This window comes from Plecotus auritus (assembly GCF_963455305.1).
Source record: "Plecotus auritus genome assembly, chromosome: 7".
Classification (NCBI taxonomy): Eukaryota; Metazoa; Chordata; class Mammalia; order Chiroptera; family Vespertilionidae; genus Plecotus; species Plecotus auritus.
In genome coordinates, this window is record NC_137774.1 from 40396814 (window position 1) to 40410743 (window position 13930).

General features: G+C 50.2%; 1 protein-coding gene across 2 annotated transcripts in view; it reads right to left on the minus strand.

Annotated features, from left to right (window-relative positions):
• Positions 1–618: 618 nt before the first annotated feature.
• Positions 619–13930, minus strand: part of TRPV3 (transient receptor potential cation channel subfamily V member 3) — a gene marked incomplete at both ends in the record, with an annotated part of 34915 nt that continues 21603 nt past the window's right edge. The window contains 10 exons of one of the 2 annotated variants that reach the window (XM_080679251.1): positions 619–713; positions 981–1060; positions 2136–2248; positions 3597–3871; positions 5124–5190; positions 6910–7075; positions 9222–9295; positions 10446–10547; positions 11237–11395; positions 12330–12506. In XM_080679251.1, coding sequence (XP_080535377.1) covers positions 619–713; positions 981–1060; positions 2136–2248; positions 3597–3871; positions 5124–5190; positions 6910–7075; positions 9222–9295; positions 10446–10547; positions 11237–11395; positions 12330–12506 — 1308 coding nt within the window. Of the gene's footprint in view, positions 717–980; positions 1061–2135; positions 2249–3596; positions 3872–5123; positions 5191–6909; positions 7076–9221; positions 9296–10445; positions 10548–11236; positions 11396–12329; positions 12507–13930 lie in introns of both variants that reach the window. The other variant, XM_080679250.1, reaches the window with a different exon arrangement.

Consider the following 13930-nt stretch of genomic DNA (forward strand, 5'->3'; position numbering starts at 1 on the left):
TTAAAAAAACAGTGTTAATTACACTATGAAAAATGTCTCTCCTTTGAGACAGTTTGAGCCTTGGGGTGCCAATGGGCACTCATTCCAAGAGTAGATTCCTGTTCCCTGAAGGTTCTGGAACGGCATTTCCATAACTCACACCCCCCCTCCCCCAGGAGATCGGACTTGCTCAGTCCCCTGTATGTTCTGGGATGGGACCAAGAGTCCCTTCCATTCAGAAGCCCCAGTCACAGCAGGGGAGAGGAGGGATGTGTGGGTTGCGGCTGGGGCTCCCAAGGAGATGCTGGCAGGAAGAAAATTCTGTTCCTCGGGGCCTGCCCCTTCTCTACGGCTCCTCTCCCAGCCAAGCTGACCTGGTCACCAGCTGGTGAACCCAGGGACTTCAGGAACCCCAGGTTCAGGACTGCTGGCCATACATCTACACAAACTCTTCACCAAGCAACAAAATCCAGGGTGTTTTCCACTCAGCAAAACTGACAACTGCCTCTCAGTTCAGCCCGAGGGTGCCTTCTGCTTCCAGGCGGGCAGAGCCAGGCTCCATCACCAGGCAAAGCCCTCAGCACGCAGTCCCGGGCCAGCCTGCAGCGCCCATGCGCACACCAGCTCTGGATTCTGCTGCTACACTGAAGTTTCCGGAAACTCATCTATTTCATCGAACGCATTGAGGGTGGTTTTGCTGTTGCTCCTGGAAGAATCTTGGATTTTGTTGAAATCTGCTTTAAAAAAAAAACCAAACACTATTTTAGAAATACAGCAGTCTGCAAGGTTGGTGATTCCATGTCTCAGTGCACCACCCAGTTTGCCGCTGCCCGACTTTTAGAAGTTATTCCAACTAGGGTTCTAAAATATCAGAATTGGAAGGGACCAGAGAACCAATTTAACTCAATCCTCCCATTTCACAGATGGGGAAAATCAGGGCCCTCAGACTCAGTTTGCCCGAGGTCACATGGTCAGACAGGAATGGCTGTCACACGTCCTACCTGTCCGTCTCACAGACCCGGGATCTTCGTTGAGGAAGGAGACGTGTGTTTTCCATTCAGTCCACTTCACCTCGTTGATCCTGTGAGTGTAATAATCATTCGCACTATTTCACAACTGCACCTCATTAAACACAAACAAATAGCATGGCATTTGGGGAGTCCTAGACAGCTCCCCTCTGTCTGTCCCAGGGATCAGGGTTTGAAACCTGCCCAAGTCCCCATTTTCCCAGGCCTCCAGGGCTCAGTCTCCTCCCAGTGTGTGAGACCCCAAAACTCAGAGAGGCATAACGGGGACTTCTTCAGACAGCAGCAGTGTGCCTGACTGGTGAGGGGCAGTTCTTGGGAAAGGAGGGAGAAGAGGAAAGGAGGAGGGAGGGGGGGTTAGGGCCCCAGCTGAAAGGATGTGAGGGTGTGAGGATGAAAAGCATAGACGGTTAACTAGAGTTAAGGGGGCACTAGAAGGTGGTTGGGATTCAAACCCCCAAAGAGTGAGCAGTGTCTGCGGTGCTGGATCACAACTGGTGGTGGCAGTTTGGCTGAAGTTCATACTCAGAGACCATCTCTACAGTGAATGTGTCAGAATCAGAGACAATTACAGTCAGAAGTGATGGCAGGGGGCGGGGGGCGCGATTTCAGTCAGAGAAGTAGAAAGGAAGGTGGTCTGTAGGGTCAGGCAGTCAGATGGGGTAGGAAGAGATAGACTGAGCAGGAAAGACAGTCATGGCAGGTGCAAGCACTTTTTTGAAATAAAAAAACTTGATATTTGTCAAAGGTAGCTGTCTCATTTCCATCGCCAGTGACAGTGTGCCTCAGATCCCCTAGTGTCACTGAACCCGCAGGGTAGACAGAAGGACAGAGTGCCACTTGGAAACCCTTTCCTAAGCCCTCCACTGGAAAGGGAGAGGCTGTGGAGGCCCCTCCACCCCCATAGAGAGGGGACTGAGGCAGCAGAGTCTCCCTTCCTGTCCCTCCTGCAGCTCAGGAAGCCTCGTCCCAGGCCAGCGACCCCGGATGGGCACATGCGCCTTCTGGAGGGTCCAGAACAGAGCATGGCTGTGGGCGGCACTCAGGGGCAGCACTGCTTCTCCAGCATTCACCGACTGGGCCCTCCTGACCCACCAAAGACCACCCCAAAGGGCCCTCTCCCTCTGTTACCGCAGACACAGCCGGAAATCTTCCTCTGCCACTTTACACAGTTCTCCCGTCCGGAACCTGCTCCGCAGCCATTCTGGCAACATCTTCTCAAACTCCAAGATCGTCCTGGCTCTCTGGGGATAGAAACCAGCCTAAGCACGCCGCTGAGGAGCCAGCCCAGGAGCACAGTTGTGTGTGAGTGTGCATACATGCACACACACACATACACATAAAGTGCGCACACACAAAGTACACACATACAAGTACGTGTATACATCGGCACACAAGTGCATGCACACATACACACACAAGCACACACACTAAGTACACACCCACAAGTGCATGCACACAAAATATGTGTGCACACAAAGTGCACACACAAGTCCATGCACGCATACACAAGTGCACACACACAAAGTACACACACAAGTACATGTACACATAAGTGCTTGCACACATACACACACAAGTGCACACACACAAAGTATACACCCACAAGTGCATGCACACATACACACACAAGTACATACACACAAAGTACACACCCACAAGTGCATGCACACATACACACACAGGTGCATGTGCACAGCCCACTCCAACCCCACTGGAAGCTTAGTGCATAGATCCTGAGGTTCCACTAATCTACAGAATTCAAAAATGAAAAACCAGAAAGCTTGGGGAAGGTGTCCAAATTGCTTTAAACATGACATAAACAATGCTTCTGGAAGTCCAGGCGCTTCCTAACTGAAAATATTAGGATCCTGGGTCCCACAGTGACGGGAAGTGCAGGCGTCATGTGGTCCCATTTCCACCCCAGGCTTGGAATCCCCTCGGCAGCTTTCCTGGCAATAATTTGTCCAATCTCTCCTAAATATTATCAACAAGCCGATGAAGAAGGCCCTAATAACTAGAAACTTCCTTGTGTCAAATCAAAGCTTTTTTCTTATAGTTGCCCCATATACTTCAGTGCTGCCTTCTGGGGTCATAGAAGGAAGTTGCTCCCTCTTTCACAAGCTCTGCAGGTATCTGAAGAGATGTCACCTTCTTCAAGCCTAGCTTCAGTGCCATTTCTCATAAGGCATGGTTTCCCGGCCTCTCCAAAGCCTGCTCACCACCTCTGGCCATTGCTGTAGTGGTGTCCTCAGCATGTAAGGCCCACAGTAGGTGAGGACTGTTGAGGCCAGGATGGAGGAGAGCAGAATTATCACCTCCATTGTGCTAAGCCCTTACACTCCTCTTAATGTAACCTAAGGTCACATTTCAACATTCACATATCACACCATGCCTCTGAGCAATGCACCCCCATAAGCCTGAGTTGTTCTCACACCTGCTGTTGACCCTATACTCAAGGAACCGAGGCGAATGCTTCCTCAAACCTGGCCAAGCACAGGGAGATTATGCAGTTTCCCAGGCCCCACCCCAGGTCCACCAGTGCTGATGGTCAATAGCATGCAGTGAAGGCTCCCACACCAGGGCTCTCACCTGCAGGCGCCAGATGCGCTCACTCTCCTTGGAGACATTCTCAACAGTCTCTCCCATGAGGGCGATGAGCATGTTGAGGAGGAGGACGAAGGTGAGGATGACGTAGGTGATGAGCAGGAACAGGAAGAGGATAGGGTACTTGGAGTTCTGCTGGATGTTCAGGTCGCCCAGGCCTATGGTGAGTTTGAAGAGTTCCAGCACAGCGTCGCTGAAGCTGCCATAGGAGCTGCAGTTCTTGTTGTCCTCGGGACACTTCTCAATCAGCGAGGCTAGGGCTGGGAGGACATAACAGGGTGCTCTTGTCAGCCTCTGGGCCTGGTTAATTACCCAACAAGCTCATGCCTACTTGCCCCACACACTGCGGGCCTGCTTCCTGCCCACTTCCTCTGGCCCTTTCAGTTCCATCTTCAGCCCCAGCTCTTCCAGAAGAGCTGATTCTCTGCAGAAAGCCCTTCTTGCCTAACAAAGCCCATACCCTTCTGTGCCTCCTTTACCCCACCGTCCGGCCCTTGATCGCTTGCAGCCTGGCAGAGTTGCTAATTATAATCTATGTGTGGCCCTGGCTCCCCATCCAGGCTTTGACTCCCGACTTCCTGTAGCTCAGGTCATCTCTACAAGACTGTGAGGTCCTGAGTGTCCTCCCAATGCTCTGTAGTGAGATGCCCTGGCCAAAGCCTGAAGCCCTTTCTTCTCTTCTTTCCAACACACTACAGCAGTGGCTCTTTGCTGGCTGGCTGGCTGGGTGGGTGGGTGCGTGGGTAGATGGTCAAATTAATGAGTAAGTAGATGGACGAATAAACAAAATAATGAAAGATCAAATAAATAAGCAAATTATGACATAGAAAGGGTATCAGGCAGATGCAAACAGCTGCTTAACTTCAAATGCCAATGACCACTGGGGGGAAAAAAACCGGCATGGAAATATAAAACCTAATCTCCCCATGCAGAGGTCAGAAATAAAACCAGGTTGTGCTGTTCCCATCTGTTGTAAATGGAGAGGTTTTAAGAGGAGGCTCCCTATCCCTGGTCCCCAGCAGACCAAAGGCTCTCACAGGTCTGTCTGAAGCGAACCCTGGGAATACATAATGTGGAGGGCCAAAGGGGATTACCTCAATTCATTACTTCCCTCCTAGTTTTCAAAGGCCATCAATCAAATTTCTGTGAATTCATTTCCCCATCTGTAAAATGGGGCCAAAAACACCTGCCCAGCCTCTCTCAGGTTGTGAGGGTCACATGGGTGGATGTGAAAGTGGGAGGCACATCCCACAGTGGGGATGGATAAGTGTGACAGGCCTGGTCGAATCCTAGAGTCTAAGCCTCAGTCACTTTATGATCAGGGATGATGATTCCCCCTTGATTGAGATGCGAGAGAAGAAAAAAGATGATGACTGGAAAATGCTAAGCACAGCAAGGCTCTGTAGGTAGCTGATGTAATTGCTGCTGAGGCTGCTCTGTGCTTTGTCATTCTGACATCGGTATAAAGTGCTTTACAAATGTGGGAGTTACTATTATTTATAAATCAATTACCTACTCCGAATCCAAGTAAGAATACGATATATACAAACAAGAACTTCAGAACATCATGCAAAATGACCTACAAAGAAAAAAGAATGATTTGAGGGCAAGATCTGAGGACAGAATCACCGTACACTGATCTCGCTGCTTCCCACACTCTCCCAGGCTCCCACCCTAACCATGGCCTCAACTCAGGCCGTTCTCCCTTACCTTTGGCCACGTCCCCCTGGTGCTCCAAAGCTCAGCTCTGGACCCCACCTTCTCCAAGAAGCCTTCTGTTCCTGCTCTCCTCCCTCCTCCCCACTCCCTCCTGGAAGACAGTCGGTCTCTGTCCCTGCTGATTCGCCCTGTCCATGAGCACCTTTCTTCACAGTCTCACATCTGGGATCCTCCCTCTTCCTGGGGCAGTGGTGTGCTGGAGCCAGCTCATACCAGCTCACCAGAGCTGACTATTAAAATTTCCTGAATTGTGTGAGCTGGTTGTTAAACATGACCACTAATAAAAATTAAATCATATCAACTTATAAGTAAATATATTATATGAAAAATACAGATAATAGTCAAAACTCATCACTTCTTAGTTATTTTACTACATTTTAGAATTATCTATGCTCTCAAGGTTATTTACATCTATTGTAGCTGTATGGTGGAAATACTATTAATAGTGTTACTGTGTATCTCTTCCCAGCTCCGCGTTCAAAGATGTCATGTTGGTAGCTGGAACTGCTAGCGTGGGAGTAATTATACCATAGAAATTGGTAAATGTGCCCGGCCGGTGTGGCTCAGTGATTGAGCATCGACTCATGAACTAGGAAGTCATGATTCGATTCCTGGTCATGGCACATGCCCGGGTTGTGGGCTCGATTGCGTGTGGGAGGCAGCTGATCAATGATTCTCTCTCATCATTGATGTTTCTATCCCTCTCTCCCTCTCCCTCTCTAAAATCAATAAAAATATTTTTTAAAGAAATTGGTAAATGCTACAAATCAGAGATTGACCGTTGTTTTGTTGATTGCCTAGATCTAGATGTAAGACAGCAATGGAGAAAATGTTAAAGCAAATTAAACTTAAAAATGTGTCCTATCTGTAGCTGCTACATTGTGAATAACACAATAATAATGAAATGGTCTTCTAGTATTTGAACACTATTATCCAACTCAGCAAAGAAGTGGCTCACATCATTGAAAAACAACTGAAGTTCTGCCATGTCTTCATTTTCACCTTCGTTTTATTCCTTAAAGAAAAATATCAACCAACACTTATTTTGGAAGAACACTCGTTTGTCGTTTGAAACCATTGGTTAGCAACAGATACAGGCGTTCAACAAAAATCAACCACTTATTCAGTGAGGCTCAACTAGCTATGTGGAATTTACTATAGAGAGTATTGTATGTTTTATTCGAAAGGAAACAGTGTATTACCTCCTTTAAATAGTAAATTTTATAATAAACATTTGTGTGTGTGGGTGTGTGTGTGTGGGTGTGTCTGTGTGTGTGTGTTTCCCAGAGAGCCAGTTGTTAAATACTTACCAGCACACCACTGCCTGGAGCTGAGAACATTCCTTCCCCAAGTGTATCCCTTCTCAATGCCCAACAAGCCCAGGCATTTTAGGGTCTGGACACTTAAAGCTGACCAAAGGCAAATGGAGACAGTGGCATTCAGAATAAAGAGCAGCAGTCTGCCCTGTGGGCAAGCCCCCTTTGCTCTCCAGACCTCAGTTTCCCCATCTGAAAAGTGAGCATCCTCTAAGGGCCCTCCCAGCCTGCACATCTCTGATGGTCAGAGGCCCCAAACAAACCTTCTGGATCATGACGCTGTACATGCCCATGGACTGGAACCCCCGCGTGTAGTAGAGCATGTTCGCCCAGCCCAGGGCCATGGCCAGCACGAGGCAGGCGAGGTACTCTTTGTAGGCAAACAAGTACAAGAAGACAGACAGTATCACAAGCACAGCTTGGACAAAACTGTTCAGGAGACACAGGAGACAAGGGCCTTACTTACTTCTCAGCATCAGGCCAGATAGTCAAACCCCCAACCTCCCTCTATACCCTGAACCGGCACCCTGGTGGCTGATGCTGAAGAGATGGGTAAGGCTGCCCAGACCTGTTAGACTGCGCAGTCTGGGGCCAGCAGGGGGCTGGAGCAACGGACTTTTTAAAAGCACAGATCCCCAAGGCCCCACCAGATTCTGCTTCAGAAGACCTGGAGAGCAGCCCCGGAGGCTGTATGTTGTTAAATCGCCCACATGATTTCCTTTTTAAACCCCTCTATGATTCTCACATAGACTTGGGAACCACTGGGGTAGAGAAAGGATGCAATGGATAATTGCATGTGTAATCAAAATGATAAAAGCTGAAAACATCTATACTTATAACCCAATCATAACAAAAGTATCCTCAAACCTACTTTTTTTTTTTTAATCTTTTAACAGCATGGACCGACCTGGAGATGATTATGCTAAGTGAAATAAGCCAGTCACACAAAAAAATAAATACTGTATGATTTCACTGATATGATGTCCTTAGAGTGGTCAAATCAAATTCATAGAGACAGAAAGTAGAATGGAGGTCACCAAGAACTGGGGGAGGGGAATAGGGAGGTGTTGTTTAATGGGTATAGTTTCAGTTTTGCCAGATGAAAAGAAATCTAGAGATTGGCTGCACAGTGTTGTGAACACTTAAAAATGGTTAAGGTGGTAACTTTTATGTTATGTGTATTTTCCCACAACTTAAAAATTTTAAAGTACCATGTATACCAAATATACAAGATCAAAATCTACTCCTAAACAGTGTGTACACCATCAGTAATTCAGATATCTGGATAAAAATCTTCTCTTGCTTACAACATCAGACAGTCCCCACCGTTAGAAAATAACCGGTTAAAGTTAGGGCACGGGCCACCTTGTTTTTCTCGTGCAGTGAAAAGCAAATGTTTGGGTGATGGGTGACTTGGGACTGAAGGGAAGAAGCACATCCACACCTTTCTCTACACTAACAAAACCACCAAGAAGCAGAAGAGCATGACACTGCATTGGTGCCTTTTGTCTGCACTGAAACCACTGGCTGTATAAATGGTTTTTCTCTGGAATCACCATACTTTCTCAAAGGTGACACACTCTCCTGTGACTTGCATCGTGGGGCAGTGCCGCCCCGGCCTATCCTCCACTGCAGTATCAGTAGCACCTGCCCACAGGGATACAGAATTCGGTTCATGCCTCTGGCAGGCAGGTCCATCCTTAATAAAACACCTTCATAAAAAAAAGCTTCCAGGTCCTATAGACCCAACCTCCCGAAGAACTCAGAACGGGAACTTCGGGGGCATCCACGCAGTTATGAAGCCAACATTCTTCAACGCATGCTGCATGTTCCATCAGCCTCTGCTCATTCAGAGACAGGTCCTCTGAGGTCAGCTGCACATGATCTCCTTCAGACAGGTCTGGGCTAGGCTTTCTGGCAAGAGCCCAATGGTAGCCAAGCCTGCATTGGCATGAGGAGAAGATGATGGAGTGGGACTGGCTTCAGTACCACTGAAGTTCCGAGTGACTGTGAGGGACTCACTTCCCTGCTCTGGGCCTCAGTTTCCGTATCAGCAGATGAGACTCAGTGATGCCTCAAATACTTTCCAGCTCTGATCTGCCAGGGTCCAAGATGGTACTTCTAGAACCCATGCAACTTGGAGGAACTGGGCTGGAACCCTTCATAAAAAGGGAAACAGCAGTGCTGAGCCTCTCCATGCCCTCGCCGAGCTGCCTGCCACCTGGGGCTCTGTGGCAGGGTGGTCAGCCATCCCTGCAGCCAGATGGGGGGCACCGTCCCAGCGTTTTCTGGGCCTCTCTCTGGGCATCTATGTGTCTCTCTTACCAGAAGTAAGAGTCACTTATACAGGATTTCCCACCACTCTGGGCCTTAGTTTCCATCCATTATCCTGGACTCTTACTTCTGGTAAGAGAGACACATAGATGCCCAGAGAGAGGCCCTAGCCATGGGAGTGTAGAAGAATGGCTGGGACAGGGTGACATGGTAGGGCACTTGTTTCAGAGGGACACAGCAACCACCATATAGGACCTCAGCCCTGCTGTGAAGTGGCGGCCAAGGGGACGGGCCTACTTACAAGACAAAGTGAAACCAGGCATCCGAGAGGATGGACTGCAGATCTGAGGGTCTCAGCAGGAAGATCGCGATGCCCTGAGGCCAGAAAGGAAAGGAAGGCTTCAGCTTCTTCCTGTCTCTCAGTGAGGGGTCTGAGGATGGGGGTGTCTCCCCAGGCTTGAAACTCAGTGTGTGAAGGCCCAGCCAGAGCCCAGGTGGGTGCTACTGAGGGGCCCTGTGCCTGGAGGACAGAGGTGAGCCCAGGGTGCAGGCTCCTCCGATCTTGGTGTATCTCTCACCCTCCCCTCAGGACCTGCAAGGCAGCACAACATGTAGCTACCTGCCATCCCCCAAATACAGGGAAGGCAAAAGGAGGTGAGTAATAATAATGAAGAATACAGTAATTAATAAATAATGATACAAGAATCAGCTCTGTGTTTCTAGTACTCACAACTGTGGACCCACTTCTGCCCACCCCTGAAAGGTCTAGCGTGCCACGTTGGAGCCTTGTTCAGACTGTTCCCCACGCCCGCTCGGTAATGACCTTCTCCGCCACGTCCTCAGGCCCACTCCTTCCATGGTGAGTGCCATCTCTGCATTCAAGCCTTCCCTCCTTCCCCTGCCCCCAGTAAAAGTCATCTCTTTTCCTCTGAGCACTGCTCTGAACCCAAGGCAGGGCCTTTTCACAGTCTATCGCAAAGTCTAGAAGTTTGTGTCCCTCGGAAATCCCCTACCAGACAGTGAGCTCAAAGAGGACAACTGTTCCCTCCCTATCACCTCCCCCAGGGCCCCACATTAGATGATGTTCAGAATCTACCTGTTGACTCATTGGTTGGATGGATGGATGGATCAATCAAGTGATCAATTGATAAACAGATGGAAGGATGGAAGGACAAAGGGTAAGGATGAATGGGTGTTCAGATGGATGAGTGGATGGGTCACTGAGAGAGGGCAGGTGATTGAGTGGACAGAGAGGAGAGGAAGATGGGTTACTGAGTGGCCGGGATGGGTAGATAAATGGCAAATAGATGGACAGATGGATGGAGGGGTACATAGATGAAGTAGGTAAGATAGACCTGCTTAATTATTTATTTCTACTTTGTAACTAAGAAATCTAAAGTTTAGAAGAGGAATGGCTCCCCAGAGTCCCGCAGCCGTAATGGCAGAGCAGGGTGGGATCAAAACCAAGCCTGCTGTCACCTGCCTGCATCACAGGCCAGTCCGGAGGGTTTGGTGGCCCACTCACCTCCTTCACAGAAATGCACATGGCCCAGATGAGCACGAACATCCTTCCCAAGAGCTGCAGCCACCCCATCTTGTGCGTCAGGGCCAAGGGGTGTGGCAGGGCCTGGGAAGAAGGGGAGGAATGGATGGTGCAGGATGGGGAGTGAGGAGGGCAGGGGTAGTGCCAGCTCTGGAGGGACCTTGCAGAACCCTCAGGCTGGGCCAGAGCCAGCAGGGAGCCCGATCTCTGTACAGGGCTAGAGGAGGAATGGCAGACCCCAGCCCTGCTTTCCCCACCCATGCTGGGAATCCAGATCTCCACAGCGAGGAACATGCTAACAACCCTCACACCTCCTTACAGGAGCCCATCCATATTCAGACACTCACAGGACCTCATCACAGTCAAATAAAGCTGAAACTCTGTGCCCAGGATAATGGATGGAAACTAAGGCCCAGAGTGGTGGGAAATCCTGTATAAGTGACTTATCCCGCCCCCCTCACTGCCCCACTCCCATATCCTGTGGCCATCACATCAGAAACACCCAGTCAGCTCTAGATTTAGACAGAGCCTGGGCTCTGGGTCTCCTAATTCTCTAGTTCTCCTCCCAACATGGGTCAGCCTGAAGCTGAGCACCTGGGGCTTAGCCCAGCTTAACTCCAGGGACATAATCAGTTCCCTAGGAACTGTGAAGGACGACAATTAGGGAAGCCCAAGAAAATCTCTTGGCCTCAGTTTCCCCATCTGCACATGGGGCGGCTCCAAGCTCCTGCAGCCCTGACCACCCCATCCTCCCCATCAAGGGGCCCACGTACCTCCTCCTCCCGGGGTCGGTAGTAAGAGATGAGAGTCAGGGTGATGTTGTAGAAGAAATAAAAGAAGAAGGACAGGAAGAACATGTACTTGGCAAACTTCTTCCACTTTATACGCAGCAGCGTGTGCAGGGGCTCCAGGGTCAGCATCTCATGCCGGTTCTGGGGGTACACCACCACAGTCACCACGGAGACCAGGAGAGAGGAACCATTGTCAAAGGCCCCCATTTCAAAGGAAGCTCTGAGACAGCACTGCCCTGCTGGAGGCAGTCATTATGTCCAATAGACTGGTTCGGCAGGACATGTCAGGAGAGTGATTTCCAGCTCCTGAAGCTCCTTGCCAGTGGGGCCAGGTGGCAGCCAAATGCCACAGGAGCCGGGCTCCCAACAGGAGCATCTGCTGCTCCGTGGGAAGTAAGGGCTAGAAGGGAGAAGGAGTATGACTGGGGGTCTGGCTCCAACTTAGCCCCTCTTCACTGTGTAACCTTAGAAAAGCCCCTGACCTTTCTGGTCCTGCATCTCCCCATCTATACAACTGATTTCCATCAAACTGCCCTACCCACTAGGCTGCCCGGAGGGTCCATGAAGAACCCAGACAAGGCAAGCTCTGGGAAGCATGATTCTTGGTAAAATGTAAAGACTGAAGATTCATTTTCCCCCAAAGCCAAAAAGTTCTCACTGCTGATCCTCTCTTCCCCTCACCGCCCCTTCTTGCCTCCTCCAGAGAGGCCTCCCTAATTGCTGCAACTATGCACTCCCTGTCCCTCACTTGGGGCCAGGTTTGGAGGAAAAGGGAATTCTAAGCATGGCCACAGAGAATGAGTAGGGTGGTGGGGGAGAAGATCAACACCAGCCATCCCCACTCCCACCACCATATCCACACTGCCCAGGACTCTGGGGCCAGGAGACCCTCACCCAAGGAGCCCTTGGAACAAGTGAACCCCACACAGGCCCTGCCATATTGTGCCAACTCTGCCCATTAAGGCAAAGAAATGGGGGATTGCAGACATGTCCAGCTAGTGGCATGGGGTCTTCCCAGTGTCCCCAGAGCCCACCCCTCCCCCCTGGCCCTTCCCCAGCCCCCTGGAAGACCCACATCAATGTTGGTATTGTAGACAATGATTTCCAGCACCGAGTTGTCTGTTGTGGTATCTACGTTGGTGAGGTCGTAGAGCGAGGATGATACGGGCCCATATGCCCAGTCGGTGAACTTCCTGGACAAGCTCCGGAGTGGCTTCTCCTTGATTTCACGACTGAGGATGTACTTCAGGATCTGGGGACAGGAAGTGGGACAACTGTCAGCCACAGAATGGAACCAGGAAGAGGCTCTTAAAACCCAGTTCAGTGAAGAATCTGGGAACTGGCAATTATGAGAGATAATTTCTGTTTGGCCTGGATCTGAGAAGAAACTAGAAGTTTTCCAGCTTCCCCATCCTACCCTCAATCAAGACCTGCCAGTTGAGGCTCACTGCTCTAGCCAGACACATGGAGATGCAAGACAGAGAGGCAGGGGACCCCCTCTAAGTCAGTGATCCTTGAACTCTGCTGCATATTAGGTCACTGGGGAACATTAAAAAGTCCCACTCCACCCTGGCCGGTTTGGCTCAGTGGATAGAGCATCAACTTGTGGACTGAAGGGTCCTGGGTTTGATTCTGGTCAAGGACACGTACCTCAGTTGCAGGCTCAATCCCTGGCCCAGTTGGGAGGCTACCAATCAATGTGTCTCTCTCACATTGATGTTTCTCTCTCTCTGTCTCTCCCCCTCCCACTCTCCCCAAAAATCTACACTAATAAAAGAGAAAGATGCAAATTGAACGTACCTTCGAGACGCCCACCAGCCAATCAAGAGTGACTATGCAAATTAACCCAACAAATATGGCAGGTTAATTTGCATATACAGGCATTCAGCACCGCCCCAGCCGCTCTGGGCCTCAGGGCAGTGTGGGAAGGCAGAAAGGCAGCTCTGGGCCGGAGCAAAGGCATAAAGGTGGCTCCTAGCTGGAGCGAAGGCGGTGCTGGCAGCCAGGGGAAGGAAGGCCCATTCTTGCACGAATCTTCGTGCATCGGGCCTCTAGTTCTATATAATAAAAGCGTAATATGCAAATCAACCAAATGGCCAAACAGTGGAACAACCATCCGGATGACCATCCAGACAACCATCTGGGACCACGCTATGACACCCACTGGCACCAGGCCAATCAGGCGGGTGCAATGAGATTGGTTGGAGGCCCAGCCATCGCCCCATGATTACCCTGCAGTGGGAGGCCCAGGCCACGGGTCTGTGAGGCAATCAATCAGGGGGCTCCATAATCTTCCCCCAAAGAGGGAGGCCCAGGCCACCAACTGGCAGGCTGTGGTGGGTGGGCAGGGCCTCCTTCTGCAAGGGAAGCCCTGGTCCCGGGTGCTAGAGGGAAGCCAGTGCCAGCAGCCAGGGGAAGGAAGGCCTACTCTTGCACGAATTTCCTGCATCAGGCCTCTAGTAAGTAAATAAATACATACATAGTCCCACACCACTGACTGACTCAATCCAAATCTCTGGAGGGAGCCCAGGCATCTGTAGCTTGTAAAGCTTCCTGGGTGGTTCCAAAGGGCAGGCCAGATAGGTAGCCTGCTGTCCAGCTTACTACTCCCTAAAAGCTGAGATTTGGGGTATCTAGCACCCTGGGGGCCAGGGCTTACCAAGGCACCAACCCAAG